Source organism: Lithobates pipiens, unplaced genomic scaffold (genome assembly GCF_037356315.1).
Source record: "Lithobates pipiens isolate NorthernLeopardFrog02 unplaced genomic scaffold, aLitPip1_a1.2 Scaffold_8, whole genome shotgun sequence".
NCBI classification, from domain to species: Eukaryota; Metazoa; Chordata; class Amphibia; order Anura; family Ranidae; genus Lithobates; species Lithobates pipiens.
Window position 1 is genome coordinate 561,057,146 of NW_027507903.1, and position 18,922 is coordinate 561,076,067.

General features: G+C 43.8%; 1 protein-coding gene across 5 annotated transcripts in view; it reads right to left on the minus strand.

The window, feature by feature from the left end:
• Positions 1-3,991: 3,991 nt before the first annotated feature.
• The window catches only part of LOC143960980 (volume-regulated anion channel subunit LRRC8E-like), a 71,906-nt gene continuing 56,975 nt past the window's right edge, over positions 3,992-18,922 (minus strand). For 4 of the 5 annotated variants that reach the window (XM_077470061.1, XM_077470062.1, XM_077470060.1 and 1 more), the window contains 2 exons: positions 15,088-15,239; positions 3,992-9,255 (listed from right to left, as the gene is read on the minus strand). In XM_077470061.1, coding sequence (XP_077326187.1) covers positions 6,982-9,255; positions 15,088-15,225 — 2,412 coding nt within the window. In that variant the 5' untranslated portion in view covers positions 15,226-15,239 and the 3' untranslated portion in view covers positions 3,992-6,981. Of the gene's footprint in view, positions 9,256-15,087; positions 15,240-15,320; positions 15,537-18,922 lie in introns of those variants that run through there. The other variant, XM_077470064.1, reaches the window with a different exon arrangement.

Genomic DNA, 18,922 nt, shown 5'->3' on the forward strand with positions numbered 1-18,922 from the left:
TCCCACCAGGCGGATGTAAAATAGGACCACCATCCACCTTGATTTTGCCGACAGGATCGGATGGCATTGGGTGTCAGTGGACATGTCACTGCTGACATTAGCCACTCCATAGAGGAGACTGCAAGGTCCGATCAGGTCCACTTGAAAAACAGACAGGTGGACCTTATAGGAAAGCCCAAGTAAAAAGGACCCTTTGGTGAGGATGCCTCTAAGCAAACCACCTTGAGAGAAGACTGCATTAGAAGCAGCAACACATCAAAAGAGTTGACGTTTGAGGGGAAAAAAAAAAAAACACAAACTCATACGCACTTATATGTCTGCAGCATCAGGCTGATGCTGCAGCTGTCCCCTGCTGGCTCCAAGCTGGAGAACTGAGCAAACACATGCCAACTGATCGCTCAATTCTCCGGTCCACACTGAGCAGAGAGTGGTAAATATCAGTCATCACTCTCTGCTTTGCCCCTCCAGTGCTCACTGGATTGCCCCGTGCTGTAGAGCAGCTGGCTCAGGCTCTTAGGTAGAGCAGCTCTGACACCAACTGACCGTGGTCTTGAAAGTGCACTTCTGTGAGCCACAAATATGGCCAAACAAGCTTTGGCCATACTTCTCTCAATAGTTCTGAGATAATGTACTGGAACCAACTTAGTTCAGCGAAATTTCTACCCCAAAAACGGTTACAGGAAGTCAGGAAATAGCTATGCTGCTTCCTAACATAGGTGTTTCTCCCATTGACAAAATGGAAAACCCAGTGATAGCCTGAATTTTTATTTCTTTTTTTCAAAGGAGCAAAAGGTTTTAGATTTAGGGAATGTTAGAATGTCTGTCAACTTATTGCTTTCCCTTTTCTCATCCATATAGGTAAACTCTCATCTTGTAAAAACAACCCAATCACAAAAAAATAAAAAAAAGGCACACCATTTGTGTATACATATAAAAACAAAACAAAACATACAATACCTTTTTCCCCCTTTGTTATAAGTGATCACATACCCTCGGTTCACAGCTGCATAAAAAGGAAAGAGCTAGGGGAGGAGAAACAGCAGTAGACTAATCTTTCCAGTGACTGGCTGTGCATGTGAGGCCTGTCCGTGCAAGTCTAATCATTAACCACTTGCCGACCGCCGCACGACGATATACGTCGACAGAATGGCACGGGCAGGCATATGGGCGTATATATACGTCCCTGCCTTCCCGCGGGTGGGGGGCCCGATCGGCCCCCCCGGTGCCTACGGCGGTCGGTATTCGTTCGGGAGCGATCCGGGATGAGGGGGCGGCCATTCATTCATGGCCACCCCCTCGCGATCGCTCCCGACAAATAGAAATGCTCCGTGACATCACTTCCTCTCCTGTAATGTAAACACAGGAGAGGAAGTGATGTAATCTTTCCTCCGTGTCGGTATTTTTCGTTCCGGCACCGAGGAGAGAGGATTGGTGAGTTGCACCAACACGACACTACACAGTAGAACATGCCAGGCACACTCACACCCCCCCTTTACCCCCCGATCACCCCTGCCCCCCCAGTCACAGTGACACCAATTGCATTTTTTTTTTTTTTTTGCATTGGTGTCATTTGTGACTGTAATAACTGTTAGGGCAGTTGGGGTTAGCCCCCTTTAGTTCTAATGTGCCCCCCTAACCCCCCCAATAAAGGTTTAACCCCGTGATCACCCCCCGTCGCCAGTGTCACTAAGGCTGGGTTCACATTGCAGCGGTTTATGAGAACGGATGTGATTCGCACCGCACTGCAGTGCAAATCACATCCGATCTCTGTGCGATTCGAGTTCAGCCATACAGATAGTATGGCTGAATTCGTGTCGCACCCGCCGCAAACTCGCACGGGACCCTTTTTTTGGTCCGCAGCAGAATCTGATCGCATGGGTGTTCACACCATGCGATCCGAGTTTGCAGATCGCACTGCGATATGCGAACTGATCTGGGGGTGTCATTAACATTTCACTGACACTCCCAGCAGTTCGCATAGGGCAGTGTGAACTGCCGCCGGGAGGCATGCGATGCGGGAACCCGCTGCGGATTCGTGGCGTTCCTGCATCGCTCCAGTGTGAACCCAGCCTAATAAGCGATCATTTTTCTGATCGCTGTATTAGTGTCACAGGTGATGCTAGTTAGGCATTTAGGTTCGCCGCAGCTTTTTATAGCGCCAGGGACCCCCATATACTACCGCATAAAGCCCCCTGATTGCCCCCTAGTTAACCCTTTCACCAGTGATCACCATATAACTGTTACAGGTGACGCTGGTTGGTTAGTTATTTTTTTATAGTTTCAGGGCACCCGCCATTTATTACCTAGTCTCACTAGTGTACCCCTAAATTTAGGGGTGTCTACTTTCCAAAATGGGGTCATTTGGGGGGGGGGGTTTGTGCCATCTTGGCATTTTATGGCCTTCAAAACTGTAACGCCCTTAGAAAGCCTGAAGGCGGTGCTTGGTTTTCGGGGCCCGGTACACGGCTAGGCTCCCAAAAAGTCCCACATATGTGGTATCCCCGTACTCAGGAGAAGCAGCAGAATTTATTTTGGGGTGTCATTTCACATATGCCCATAGCATGTGTGAGCAATATATCATTTAGTGACAACTTTGTGTAAAAAAAAAAAAAAAAAAATTTTTTTGTTGTCATTATTCAATCGCTTGAGGCAAAAAAATAAAATATTCAATGGGCTCAACATGCCACTTATCAATTTCCTTAGGGTGTCTACTTTCCAAAATGGGGTCATTTGGGGGGGGGTTTTGTACTGCCCTGCCATTTTAGCACCTCAAGAAATGAGATAGGCAGTCGTAAACTGAAAGCTGCGTAAATTCCAGAAAACGTACCTTAGTTTGTAGATGTGACAACTTTTGCGCAAACCAATAAATATACAGTTATTGACTTTTTTTTTTACCAAAGACATGTGGCTGAATACATTTTGGCCTAAATGTATGACTAAAATTGAGTTTATTGGATTTTTCTAATAACAAAAAGTAGAAAATATTTTTTTTTACAAAATTTGCGGTCTTTTTCCATTTATATCGCAAAAAATAAAAATCGCAGAGGCAATCAAATACCATCAAAAGAAAGCTCTATTTGTGGGAAGAAAAGGACGCAAATTTTGTTTGGGTACAACATTGCATGACTGCGCAATTACCAGTTAAAGCAGCGCAGTGCCAAATTGTAAAAAGACCTCTGGTCATTTACCAGCAAAATGGTCTGGTCTGAAAGTGGTTAAAGAGCAGGCTCAGTTCACAGCACATCCAGAAAACTGACCATGCTGTGCTCTCATGCCTAGTGTGTTTTTAAAAAAAAAGAAAAAAAGGATCATCATCAGGTATTGCACACAAAGAACAGGATATTTTTTTTCATACAAGTACACAGTACAGCAGGCATATATCAGGTATATGAAATGCGGAAATAACATTCTTTAACAGGTGTCAACCAAAGCAGAAATCTCCATAACAGGGGCACCGTTTATAAAAACTTTACAGTAGTATAGAAAAGGGTTAGAGCCTTTAGGCTCAGTTCACACTGGAACCGGCTGTGGATCGCACAGGAGAGCTGTGCATCCCTATTGCCCGTTTCAGGGCCGAATCTATGCCTGAATTCGGCCCTGAAACTGAGCAAAAGACGAAGACGCACTCCATAGGGAGCCAGTCGCATTCTCCTGCAATTGGATGCAGGGAAACCCACATCCAATTCACATAGGTGTGAACCTGGCCTCAATCACCGTTTTAATTGCAGACTTAGTGTGCCTTCACTGGGGAGATTTCCCCCCTCACGTCCTGTTCTGGTGCCAAGTATCAAAAAAAGGTGTAAGGGGAAATATCAGCAGACAGATTCACAGCTTTCCCAAAGGTATACAAAACAAAAGCGTGGCAGGATGCAGCTCAATGAGCTCCCGGGCACCTAAATGCACTTGTTTATGTTGTACTAGAGAATGCATCCCTGTGCATAAACCCTAACCCTAAAAATGGTGCAATAGAAAAAAAAATATATACACACTATTTTAATGAAATGTTTATTTTTTTTCCTTAAATAACACTTAAAACAAAATTGTACATCAACTAAAAGGGTCATCAGATGCTGATAAGGCCATAAAAAACATAAGTCATAATAAATTGCCCCTGGTAGAGGTGCATGGACAAACTGCATTCAGTGTGGTCACTATGCGGTGGAGAGACTGCACATTTAATGGCTGCATCTAACCATTATGAATGGGGACGTCATGCTGTCTATCAATTTACATGGTGGAGAAACTCTCAGACCTATTTTATTGCAGATTCTCCAGTTTGCCTAGAAATTTAGGTAGGTACACATGGTATCATTGTGGTGACCAGCTAGCATTTGGGAGCATACAAAATATGCACAGTGCTGAGGTCAGGCAGATTGATTGTAGTTAGGTGCCTTTGGTTATCTAAACTTAGCCACACTCATTACAATCTGGACTGTACAATTTCCATTAGATTCCAACAACTATGTAGTAAGAGGGGCTTCCTTAAAAATCCAAACCATCTACATTCAATAGGTAGGTCCTCACATTAGAGAAAGTTGTCATATCTAAAAGGGGATTGTACAATCAGATAAAAATGTGAGGGTGCACCTTGGCCTTTGTTGGTAGGGTGGGAACTGCACAGCTCCTATTCAAGCTAAACAGATGAAGTGGAAAGTCACAGTCGTTACACCAAACAGTAACCACACAACAGTAATGCAAGGTATGTTTTCTATTAGTAAAACTAAAATTATGGACGTTTATGGCGTTCAAGTAGGGTTTCTATATCATCCAATACCATTTCTCATCTGTCTCAGACACACAGATTTAAAAATAAACAGGATAAAATAAACATGACTGTTTTCAGTCACGTTTTAACAAAAGAAGTGTAAGTATAGTATGGGGCTAAATCAAAATCATTACAAAAATAGCAAAAAACAGCCAATCCCAATCTAACCAATTTTTGGCCAATTCCCATAAAGACATCATCTTCTGATGAAACGCGACAGCTGTGGCCTATGCATGACGTCATCACACTATCTATCCGCCAGAGTTTGGCACCCGTAAACCACCCGATTGGAAACAGCTCCTGAGATGTTTAGCGACATTGTAATGGAGACTATGTAAGTGCAATTATAACATTAAAGAGGCATTATTGTAAAAACATATTACGCTATGGAGTATGTCTTTGCCTCTTTTCATCCCGCAACTGGTTGCCACCGGAGTAAATCGGATGACAAGCAGCATACGAAGACTCTGATTTTAACAGGAGTTTTTGACCATTTTGTGTATAAATGGTCCATAGAGTTTGGTAAGAGGCTCATTTTCTTACTTGGCATGGAGTGGTGGTGACAAGCACTTGGAGCATCTTGCTGGCTGAGTACTTTATTTTATGCTTTGTTGACCTTTATATGGTTTTTATTATAGGGTTAGAGGCCATTACCCGCAGTTATATTGGCACAGAATCATATTTTCCATCATGTTGGAGTTTTTCTAAAACAAATAAACATTTCCTCACCATCTTGCACTTTATGAAATGGGACTTTCTATTTATTATGAAATTATCTGATATGTATGAAAATTTAGTAGATATTTGTGTTACATATTGTATCGGCTGTTTTTTGGGATTGTTATTTTGATTTAGCGCCACACTATACGTCTACTTTCTGGTGTTAATTTGGTATCACAAATTGTGTAGGTAAGTTTGTCCAGGTATTTGTTTTACTCCAGTACATAATCATTTTGATTTTAACGTTTTAACAAAAACCAAGGATGTGCCAGGACATACAAACATTCAGGGAACCATGGTACACCATTCCACATAGAGATAGAACAAACACCAGAACTTTCCATTAGGCCCCGTGGCAGTGAAGACAGGAGATCCACTCCTAAATGAAGAATTACTGTCCTCTGACAAAAAAATTTGAGTGCACAGCCACATATGCAGAGTCATTAAGGACAGGGAGAAATGCCAAAATTCATGGGCACATACTCAAAGCTACTGGTTTAATAAACACCAGTTTGTGATTAAACAAGGATAATCTAGAAGGGACAGTCCACCCAAAAAGACGGATTTTAAACTACAGGAATCTAGAGAGGGCAATGTCACCCATTGTCTCTTTTATATACAGTACTTCTTGTAAGCTCTACCTAATGAAATTCCACTCTATAGTTTGTGACACTGTTTGTATCAACCTTTGCATATACCTACTCCATTATTAAAATAAATTTATGCAATAAGAGTTATGGGAGCATTTAAAAAGGTGGGCAGGAAGAGATCCAAAAAGAACATCAACCTCAAGAAATAAAAGCATCAAGTGGGTGACTAACAGAATGCACTTGTAACAAAAGTGTCACTTATGGGTGGGCTTAACTTTGTGTATCTAAAGCCAAATTGTTTTGGATAGAGTAAGGAAGGATTACGGCCCTTGACAAGCTTTGATTGTTGTCTGACACCACTGAGGAGATTCACCCTATTTGTATTAGTGACCATTATCCCCAGAACTAAAGTTACTGGTGGTTACTGGACCAGAAATTAAAAGGGAAAACCCCATGAGGGAATTTCCTACGCTTTGGACAGATCTCTTCTTCTGTCTACGATAAAGAAAGCGAAGAGAAAATTCCCCAATGAGACACAGAAAGCCAAAATAAAATAGTTTGGGGTTTTACCCTTTCTTACAATATCCAAAAATAATTGCCAATAGATATTCTTTGGTTATCATGAGCCTTATGGCTTTTGTTTCAAAAGTTGGATTTGTAGTAAAGCCATTGTTGAGGTAAAAATTATGCATTACAGCTACATACAAGACAGAAAAGTAGAAGTGGACGACAAAGCCTTCCAACTCTAAGAGTTCTTTACCATTTGTGGAGTGTTCATATGATAACTTCTTTCAATTCTGTTTTTATCCCACAGAAATATCTTCTTGACTTATCCATTTTGTTCCCGGTTTCTAGCTAGTTTCCTGTTTGTTGTAATATTTTATCATGCCTAAATGTTATCCCTCATCATTCTTCACTTAGTCTCTCCCTCACATTAAGTGGTAAAGTGTCCAGTAACGAATGCTCCACAACAAGACCTGACTTCTTAAGAGCAACACAATCTCCAAGTTCCTGAGGCAAAACATCAATCATGTTCCCTTTTAATTCAAGCTTCACTAAGGATACAAGAGACCCAATTTTTGGGGATAAACTTGTCAACTTATTCTGTCCCAACTTCAAAGTCTTAAGCCTTTGGCAGAAGAAAAGCTCATTGGGAAGATCTTCTAAAAAGTTTTTAGTCAAAGCCAAAAACTGCAACATCTGTAAGACTCCGACTTCTGGTGGCAACTCACGGATCTCATTGTGGGAGAGGTCAAGGTGGCGGAGTTTGGTACAAAGGAAGAGCGGAGATGGCAAAACAAGAATCTTGTTACGATTTAAGCACAATTCTTCTAGTATCTTCAGTTTACGGATGTGGTCAGGGATGTAAGCAATTTGATTGTGCCAAAGTCGAAGAACACTTAGTTTTCGACAGTGCTGCAAACTTATGATCTCCTCTATGGTGTGCAAGTTATTCTCCTTTAGGTCCAGCAACTGCAAATTGGTAAGGCTGAAGACTGCATGAGGAATGCGTTCTAAATCACATCGAATCAACTCTAATTCTTTCAACAAAGAAAGCCTTTTTAAAGCATTAAGTGTGACAAGCTTTGTCCCATCATTTTGGATACTAAGTTTCTGTAAGTGGCTAGCCACGTCTGTAACAGTCTGGGGGACTTTAGAAAGATTGCTCTTCAGAGTAAGAACTTTGAGGCCCTTTAGCTCCCGCAAGCTTTCCAGTGTAGCCGTTTTTGAGAGGTCTTGAGACAAGTATCCAATCAAGTGAAGGTCCTCAAGGGCACGAAGGCTAAACACCCAAAGGGGAATTTCTCTAACATCGTCAAACTTTATCTGAAGAACTTTGAGGTGATCTCGCAGGTAAACCACGGAGGCGTGTTGCACTTTGGCTGGACAGTTGAACAAGGATAATTCTTCCAATCTGACCAACTTCGAGACCAGCGGAGGGATCAAAGCTTCAGTCAGCATTTCCAGTTTTAGAGATTCTGTCTCTGTCACCTCAAATACAGTATCTGGCAAGCCTGGAAGCTTAAAGAGATGTAGCTCGAGGCGGCCTTCTGGTGTTTGCTGAAGTTTCTGTCTAAGTTTATCAGCTGGCCACTCATGGTTAAGATTAAGCTGCCTCAAACGACTTTCACTTACCTCTGATAAAAAGACAGCAAACCTCTTAGAGTAAAGAGAATCATATTGATCCACCAAGTGGAGCACAAATGCAAAGTCATTTTTGACATCAGGGATATCTCCAATCCCAGTTTCCTCCCGCACAGATCGGAAGGAGTATTCCTTCAGAGGACGACGAAAGAGCCAATACAGTGTATAAAGACAAGTCAATCCATAGACCCCCAAGAAACACAAATATGAGATAGCCAGTTTAGAGAAGAGGTGAGCTTTGGTGTGGTTGCAGCAAAAGCTGTTGTATCCAGTCATATCTTCAGTGTGTACACTACAGGGAACAATAAAATGTATTTTTCCTACCAGCACAGCATTATAGATTGTGATGAGGACAAATTTGCAAGTTTTCAGTATTGTCTGACGCATGTACATGGAATAAAGAAGATCTCCTTCCTCTACATGATATCGAAACTTTTTAACTCTCTCAAAAAGAGCTTTAGCCTGTTCGCCTTCCTTTTTGTCCAAAACACTAGCTGAAGGAGTCTGTGCCACTAGCTTTTCTGGAACTGGAAGGTCAGCAGTTGCAGGGCTGTTCTCCTCAAAATTAGGCTTTGAAATCTCCCTGTCCACGGTCTTCTCCTGGTTAGTTTCTCCAGAAACCTCAGAAAGAGCTCGAGTTGTCCATGGAGAATCAAAACACTTGCCTAAGATGGAGATGAAGTGCTCTATTTTAGAGCTTGTACCAGGAAACTTGAACCAGAAATTGCCAAAGATAATAAAGATAAGGGTATGGATCACTACAAGATATGGAAAGTATTTTGCATACCAATGCAAGGCTGTCTCATAGCACATTTGGTTGATGAAGCTATATTGTTGAAGGTCCAAGTTGTTCCGTAGTCCACTCATCTCACGTGGAGGTGAAGATGTAGCAATTGGGGTTGGAGTGAATGCAGGCACATCATCTTCGCTTGCATTTGTGGCTTCCACATTCTGGGTGAACTGTTGACAATGTATTTGAGAAACCTTGTCAGCTGAGGTATGATTGGGAAGACAGATGATTTTGTCCTGAGTGATCTGTTAAGAGAAAAAACAGATGGTTTAAAAACAGACAAAAAAAAATAAAAAATCTAAATGTATGCCAATGTGTATTCTGCTACATGTTTTTGGCAAATACAAAAACCCCAATTAAGTGTATATTGATTGGTTTGCACAAAAGGTATCGCGTCTACAAACTATGGGATATATACTGGAATTTAATTAATCTTTACTAGTAATGCTGGCGAGCAGGGACTTCTAGCGCGCACCCCTTACCCAGAAGTTCCAGTTTACATACTGGGTACGTGATCTGGTGCAGCAGAGCAGTTTTGCCGCCGTATATCTAGGTTATCTGGTTGGCAAGTGGTTATTTTTGAATTGGCGAGGCGTCAAAAAACTTTCACAATAGCCTTTTATAGTAGCATTTCAGAGCATTTAGGCTCCATGCACACTAGTGTTTTTTTTTTTAAGTGATTGGAATTTTTTTTTTTTTTTTTTAATAAACTTGTTCTGTGTAGTTTTGCACAGAGCAGCCCAGATCCTCCTCTTTTGGGTGTCTCTTCGCTGCTTCTGGCCCCACCCTCCCTTTGTGTGCCCCCCCACAGCAAGCAGCTTGCTATGGGGTCACCCGAGCCGAGCTGCAGCTCGTTGTGTCCATTCAGACAAGGAGCTGCTGTTCGGCCCAGCCCCACTCTCTCCTGATTGGCTGACTTTGATTTACAAGAGTGGGAGCCAATGGCACCACTGCTGTGTCTCAGCCAATCAGGAGGGACAGTACTAGACAGCCGAGCGATTCATAGACATCGCTGGACAGAGATAGGGCTCAGGTAAGTATTAGGAGGTGCTGGAGGGCGGCTGCTGCACACACAAAGCTTTTTATCTTAATGTATAGAAAAAAAACTTCTGCCTTTATAACTTCTTTAACCACTTTCAGGCCGGACCACTTTTTTGCAATTCGACACAGCGTTGCTTTAACTGACAATTCCGCGGTCGGGCGACGTGACTCCCAAACAAGATTGACTTTGTTTTTTTTCCCACAAATAGAGCTTTCTTTTGGTGGCATTTGTTCACCTCTGCGGTTTTTATTTTTTGCGCTATAAACATAAATAGAGCGACAGTTTGGAAAAAAAACGCATTATTTTTTTTCCCTCAGTTTAGGCCCAAACGTATTCTTCTACATTTTTTGGGTTAAAAAAAATAAATAATAGCAATAAGCGCTTGATTGGGTTGCGCAATATTTATAGCGTTTACAAAATAGGGGATAGACACATTTTTTGGGACCATTGTCACTTATACAGCAATCAGTACTATACAAATGCACTCATTCCTGTGTAATGGCGTGTTACTAACTGTGGGGGGCTGGGCTGTGTGCTAGTGAACACTGATCTCTGCTCCAATCACAGGGAGCAGAGATCAGTGTCACTTGTTGCTAGGCAGAACGCGGAGATGCTGTTTACATCGGCATCTCCCCATTCAGCCTCCCCATGAGACCATCGCGGGTATCCCCACGGCGATAGAGTCCGCAGAACCCACGACCGAACTCACGGTCGGGAAGTGGTTAACCATTTAAGGAATGGAAGATTGTCTCCCTTAATGACCAGGCAATTTTTTGTGATATGGCCCTGTGTCGATTTAACTGACAATTACGCGGTCGTGCGCCGCTGTACTCAAAACAAAATTGACACTTTTTTCCCACAAATAGAGCTTTCTTAAGGTGGCATTTGATCACCTCTGCGATTTTTAATTTTTGTGCTATAAAACAAAAAAAGGCAGAACATTTTGAAAAATTTTTTTTTACTTTTTGCTACAGTAAATATCCAAACAAAAAAATGTCTTCATCAGTTTTTAGGCCAATATGTAATATGTGCGCATGGTGGTTTAAAGAGGAACTGCAGTCTGCTCACATAATGTGTAATAAAAACATATTTGCCATTCTGAAGCTTCCCTCCAACCACTTTGAGAGAAAAAATGTATACACACACATATATACATACACACACACACATACATACATATACACACACACATATATACACTCTGTTTCTGTACTTGCCAAATAAATGTGCTGAAGAAATCTCCCTCCACCAAGTCTGGCTGCAGCCATTTTAAAATGGTGGGCAGCTGAAGCTGCTGCCTGCTCACTTCCTGGCACACCATCAGCTTTGCAGCTCTCATTGGCCCTCTTATGACTCATCCCCCTGCCTTCCTGGCAAATTCTCACTAGAGAGAGCTGTGCATGATTTCATAAGCCTAGGCTAATTACCAGACAAGAAACAGGTGCTATATAAAAAGGTATTTACTGGCAGAAAAAAAAAAGGTTTTACTATCTAAAAGTTAAAACAACAAGGGCAGAAGATTTAATAGATGGAAAGTTGAAAAAAAATGACTGAAGGTCCGCTTTAAGCTCATAGACACGGTTATTAGCATTTCTTTCTGCTCCTAGAAGCTAAATAGTGTTATCCTATGTGTCCATGCACACTGCTTTAGGCTATTAGCGTTTTTTTTTAGCTTTAGCGTCTAGGAACAGAAACAAAAACACAATGAACAGCTAACAGCTCAATGGTTTGTGCACAGACAGGTCTACATGAATATGGATGTATAGGAAGAAATAACATTGCTCCACAATCCTTTAAGCACCCTATATTGGATATACATTAAGACAGATTAACAAGGAGATATGGAGCTCTGTACTAGAGATAATAGAACATCAGCATGAATGTATATGAAAGCAATGCTAAATGACAGTTTACTTGCAAGGAAAGGAGGAACCTGGTCCAAATTTATCCAGGAGTAAGGAGACCATTTAATGGGATTACTGCTCTCTTACTATCCATAATAATGAACGGAAATGCTGTTTAGTGTACACATCTTCCATTACATGTAAACGTGTTGGCATGCATGGCATACGTTTAAAGATTAGAAGAACCAGCTTGCATCTTTTTAGTTATTAAAAAGATCCACCACAAAGTACCATTTTTCATGTGACTGTTTTCCTAAACTTCTTCTCAGCAGTGGCTCCATTAGGGGCACCGTCTCCCTAAACCATGCGCCTGGTCCCTGATGTATATGCAGGGCACCAGGCGGGGCTTTGTTTTTTTTTTAAAGCACATAATTGGAGCCAGGGGCTCTAATTGGCTTCAAAAAAGGGTGGGCTCACCCAGTTGGAAGACAATAGCGAATATTTGCCATTGTCTTCCTGCTTCTCCTCCCAGCCATACCTTAAGACCCTATTGGCCGAGAGGAAAAGCAGCTGTATTGGCCACCGAGGAGGAAGCCATAGAGGAGCAGGAGAAGACACAGGGGGAAGCCACCAAGGAGGTGCATTGAATGGGGGGGGGGGGGGGGCGTTTGGAGCCGAAGATGCCTGCAACCTAGGTGGGATAAGTGAGGGGCTAGTGGGCAGGCACAAGGCTGCTGTTAGAAATCATGGGGGCCCATACAGTCTACCTGACAGGGCCTGAGCCCCACAACCGCTCCTCCTAGCCCGCAGATAGCAAGCAGACAAAAAATAAATAAAAATGGAGGTAGCATGCACTGTGTGCTGTGGAGAAATAAGAATGTGGCAAAACTGCACTAACAGTGGGAGGGCAGGTATCAGGTGTATGTATACAATTTACAAAATGCAGGTGTCAAGAATATGTTAATATAATGCTTACTTGCCGCCTGCCAAACACCCTCTGAAAACAGATCAACTGTGGCTCACTGTTCAGAAGGCAACACTAGTGTAGCCTAATATACAGCAGTGTCCCTCAGATGTGTCACTCCAAACGTGCTTGGCATTACCCAAGAGTTCAAATGCAGCATTGTTAGTCGTACCTCTCAACCCCCACCCCCCCTCCCAAGTACCTGGTCTGTGCAGCTTCTTCTACCTGGGGCCTGGTGCCTCCTTCTGGTGGTTCCTCCTGGAGATGGGGGCCTGGGACCAGCTGAGCACTGCTGGTACATTTGGTCCTCTCCTTACATCCTGGACACCACTGAGCTGGACAACTAGCACGGAAGGGAACTGGGGGGGCCTGAAGGGAGAGTGGGTGGCAGAAGCATCACGGGGGGGGGGGGGGGGCAGAGGGGACAATGACCCAACCCCAACATTATACTGTGCTCCCAATGTGCCCCCCCAATTAAAACACTTTTTGTATTTGTAGCGAGTGCCCCGTGGCTCCGAATCTTGCTCGGGCCGCCGCTGGAACAACACAGGAGCATCCCTTTCAGCTCTTGCGGGGGGGGGGGATCTCTCCCCTCGCTGACACTTTGCATAATGCGAGAAACGCTCGCACAGCCACAGCCGCCCAATAAGAGCAGCTGTGGTATGTACCGGTTGCCCCCAGATCAGGGCATCATCTCCCTGTAGTCCCTGCATGGAGCTACCAATCCAGGGGAATGCAGGTCCCTGCCACTGTGCCTGGATGGGAAGCCTACAGTCCTAGAGATCAGAGACCTCTACAAGATGACAGATTGCACCTACTTGTGGCCAGTTTTCTTGCCTGGCTTTTGGATCTCATGGCGACAGCTCTTCGATGATGGTTTGCTGGAGCTTTTCTCTATGACCCCCCCCCCCCATCTCTTTTTCACTCTCTCAATCCCCTTTTCATTCCGGTTTCACCATCTCCCCAGCACTCAGATTAGACAACTTCGCGCATGCGCCCTTTACCTCAAACCTCAGCCAAAAAAGTTAGCCGATTTATCATTTGGGGTTTCAGATCTTGTCACATGGAGCTCTACCCAGGTGCTTTCCACAGACCCTGAGCAGGAGTGTAGGCTTTTCATGTGTGCATCTGTGCAGCCATTTAGAATCCAAATGCCTCTGGGCCCCCTGTGTTGAGTGGGGGACAGCAAGTGGACTATTTCTTGACTTTCGGGTTTAGGCAGATTAATCCGCCACAGCACCGCCGGTCGTGATGTATTCCTATTGAAGAGGGCTTCAACTGTGTACCACACTGTGGTGGATAAATCCGCCTAAACCTGAAAGTGAAGAAAGTTTGCCTACCGTTCCCCAGCCCCCACACAACACAGGGTGCCCGGAGAGGTTTGTTTTATAAATAGCTGCACAGTGGGGGATTCATTTATTGATGGAGTGGATTTGGGAGTCTCAGCCTGCTCTACCTCCGGGCCCCCCTTCTGGGATGGCAGATCTGGGCCTGGTACAGAAGGGCTGGTCCCCCCCCCCCCCTCATCAGTGACCCTGGGTGGACGAAGTGGTGGTGTTTGGCTTACCGAGCGACGGGGGGGGGGGGTGATTTGGCACTTGGTTTGTTTGCCGCCCCCCCCTTGAAAAGGGAGCACCAGCTGCTACTGCTTCTCAGGAACTTACTCGCCATGAGACCTCTGTGCCAAGTTTTAGGAATGGCATACCTCCTGAGCCCATTATACAGGGTTTCACTCTCCCTGATTGAGTTATTTTATACTATGAAGAATGTTAATAGGAGGAGCTGGAACACAAAGAAAATGCAGGAATAACCAAAATTCCCAGCTGGGCAAGAACAGACTTGGGCATTAAGGCCCCTGGAGCCACCAAGACATACAAGAAGCCTGTAACAAAGTTTGTTAAAATCCCTGTAATGTATATTGATCTCCCAGAGGGGTGGTTTTTTTTCCCCCTCAGAAAAAGTGGAGCCACTCTTTAAAATCTAGAGATGCTCAACACATACACTACAAAACCGATTGCAGGTTAGGTTTTGGGGTTGTGGCCACAAGCTTAAAGAAGCTGACCTAGGCAGGCCTCCACTGCACCTTCACAGCACTCTGCAAGCTTATAGGGCTCCATACGGTTATAAAATTAAGTTTTGGTGTGGTCCTCCTCGTTAGTTTGCTTGTACCGACTGCTTTAAGTTTTTTTACATGAAGCCCCATTTAGTATTCATAAGAATAACCTACCTGCAAGGTGCATCCAAAAACACCAATCATCAGCATTGCAACGGTTATATATTCAGCCAGGACATCCCACCAGGGCTTCAGGACCTTAAAGGCTGGCTGTTGCTCCGTAAACTGCTTGAACTCTGCCACAGGAATCATGGTAGCAAACTAACCTGAAACAAGAAAAACAATAAAGTTGTTGATTTCTGTCAAGCTTTTGCCGGTCATTCCACGTAGCCACCATTACCACACACCCTGGATCAGATTTGCACAGCCGCCTAGAAGAACACACAGCCCTGGGACTCCCCCTCTATCCTCTCCCTCACAAACAGTACACTTGTTATCAGCATAATGAGCCCATAACTCTTATCTGAGACCTGCAGAATTCCCCACCCATTGCTCTCTATTCGCTCTGGTAAAGGAGGGGTTAACAAGAGAAAGCTTCTGCAAGTCCTGCAATTACGGAGCTGTAGCAATGATCTGCAGGGATAACAAAGCACTGTATTACATTTCCACATTTATATTGATTGGAATCTGATACTTATGAGAATTGGCACAAAAACTGTGCACTGTGACCTCAGCATCCTTTGTAAAGATACTCATGTAGGTTGGTCCCACAGTAACCGTCAGACTGAATACCGATATAGTTATTGATGGGAAGCTGTCAATAGGACCCTTGTGTAGATACAGAGCTCAGCAAGTGTAGAGCCTCACAAGTGTTCCTGATCACAATGTAACATGAGGCTGATGGTAAACCACAGAGAATGCGCCCAAGGCTTTTCACCTGCAGATACTGCCAGATCTTAACCCCTTGGCGCCACTGGCCTGTTTTTTTTCCAGAAGGCCATATAATTTGCGTATCTGTATTTTGCTGCGAGCACCACACATCACGCTTCCAGCACAGGGACCAGGGTCTCCCTGAAAGCTGTTCTAACAATCGGGACCTAGAACTCTGGCTTCCGGGTCATCTGATCGCGGCGATAGCCTCACATTGACATAGTCACTAGGTGCAAGGGTTAGTGTTTAGGTCGAGGTCAGGGTCAAAGGTTAAGGTCACTATTGTTTTGGGCAGGATTTGTTTTGGTAAATTAGTATCAGTGTGTTTTAGGTGGGATATAAAAAAAAAATAATAATAATAATAATAATAATAATAATATGCGCACTTTTGTTTGAGCTGTACACATGTGGTATTGCTGTGATCGTCAGAAGCAGGAGAATTTATTTAGGGTTTTCTTTGGTGGAAGGTTATGGTAGTAGCAATAAATATACAGAAAAAAAAAAAAACCCACACCTCAGGAGAGTGCCTTGAAAGAGTAATTATACCCCTAGAAATTTTCCACATTGTCATGTTACTACCAAAAACGTAAATGTATTTTATTGGGATTTTATGTGATAGATCCTATTAGGTTTAAAGCTCTTCTGAGCAGGGCCTTCTTAATCATCTTGTATTTTATTGTATTATAACTGGTATTGTCTCCCTTTTTATATTGTAAAGCGCTGCGTAAACTGTTGACGTTACATAAATCCTGAATAGTAATAATAATAATGGGGGGGGGGGGGAACCTTCCAGGTTCTCCACTCTCCCCCCTATCATTTGACGTTCACTGTATACACCTATTCTCTCCAACTTCCCTAAGAATTGCTGTGATCTCCTGCCCCCTCTGGACTTGGAGTCTTCGGCTACCCTACTTTCTCTTCTGAAATTCCCATAATCCTGCTCAGGGTCAACATCCCTGTCAATACAAACACTCCTACTACTGCTAAACTTCTTAGGCCGTGTACACACGGGCGGACTGTGTTTCAGCGGACAGTCCGCTCGTGTGTGGGCTTCAGCGGACTTTTTCAGCGGACAGTCTGGCGGACTAAGTCTTTCGGAATTTCCGTAATATTGTCCGTCCAAACTTGGTTTCAGCGGACAGTCCGCTCGTGAGTAGGCAAGTTGGACGGACTAAGTATGGCGCATGCTCAGAAAGGATTTACACGGCCGAAGGTTGCATTGCAGTGTATTGGACGTCGTATTTCTAGTCCCGTCGTACGTGCCGTACACGTCATCGCGCAAGCTTTCAGCGGACTGTCTGTTCATCGTGTGTGGTCAAGTCCGTTCATTCAAAAGTAGGACGGACTGTCTGTCGGATTGTCTGACGGACTTAGTTGGACGGATAGTCCGCCCGTGTGTACGCGGCCTTAGTCTAGCCTCCGCATTTGACCTGAAGCAATGGGTACAGTCTTCTACTCACTTAGATGGCAACACCCTTGACCTTGTATTCTCCTACCTATGTGCTCCATGCAACCTCTCCAACAATACTTTTTCTCTCTCTGATCACCACCTTATTAGTTTCTTGCTCTCCCTGTCTTCCACCACTTTTCCCCTCCAATTGCCTAACCATCACCCATAGAAACCTTTGCCACGTCAACACTTCTCTCCTCCAGGGCCATCTTAATAGCATTGTGGGCAAAGTAATGCACTGGGGCCCCCTCAAGCCTGCACTACTGCCCACCAAACGCAACCCATTTAAATAAAAAGGGTCTACACTACAAGTTCCCCACAACTGCAAGGCTGTGTGTAGAGGTCATCCATAGGTAGGGCGGTGTGTAGAGGTCGGAGTAGGTGTAGTGGAGCTACTGGCATTCAGCAATAATCAAAGGGGGAAAGCTGGGAGATGGTAAGCAGAAAGTGCTGCCGGTACCCACTCAATCAGCCCTGCGACTAAGACTAAAGCTGTGGCGTCACTAGGGTTGGTGTCACCTTTTATTTTCTTCATCAGCACATCCTCCACAGGTTATTACTGTTTTGTATCACTTGACCCTCCCTCCTAGATTGCAAGTTCTAACAAGCAGGACCCTCTGATTCTTCCTGTATTGAATTGTACTGTAATTGTACTGTCTACCCTACTGCTGTAAAGCGCTGTGCAAACTGTCGGCACTATATAAATCCCGAATAATAAGCAAAATATGTGGCGTGCATTTGTATTTAGCCCCCGAGTCAATACTTTGTAGAACCGCCTTTCACTGCAATTACAGCTGTAAGTCATTTTGGGGATGTCTCTACCAACTTTGCAATCTGGAGAGTGACATTTTTGCCTATCCTTCTTTGCAAAATAGCTCAAGCTATGTCAGATTGGATGGAGAGCGTCTGCAAACAGCGATTTTCAAGTCTTGCCACAGATTTTCAATTGGATTTAGGTCTGGACTTTGACGGCCATTCTAACATATGAATATGCTTTGTTCTAAGCCATTCCATTATAGCTCTGGCTGTGTTTAGGGTTGTTGTCCTGCTGAAAGGTAAACCTCCGCTTTTGCAGACAGGTTTTTTTTTCTAAGATTGTATTTGGCTCCATCCATCAACTGACCCTGCTGAAGAAAAGTATCCCCACAACATGCCATGTTTCACAGTGGGGATGGCGTATTCAGGGTGATGTGCAGTGTTAGTTTTCCACCACACATAGCGTTTTGCTTTTAGGCCAAAAAGTTAAATTTTGGTCTCATCCCAGAGCACCTTCTTCCATGTTTGCTGTGTCCTCCATGTGGCTTCTCCCAAACTGCAAACGGGACTCTCATGGCTTTTTTTTCTTGCCACTCTTACATAAAAGGCCAAATTTGTGGAGTGCACGACTAATATTTGTCCTGTGGATCTCTGCAGCTCCTCCAGAGTTACCATGGGCCTCTTGGCTGCTTCTCTGATTAATGCTCTCCTTGCCCAGCATGTCAGTTTAGGTGGACGGCCATGTCTTGGTAGGTTTGCAGTTGTGCCATACTCTTTACATTTTTGGATAATGGATTGAACAGTGCTCTGTGAGATGTTCAAAGCTTGGGATATTTTTATTTTATTTTATTTTTTATAACCCAACCCCGCTTT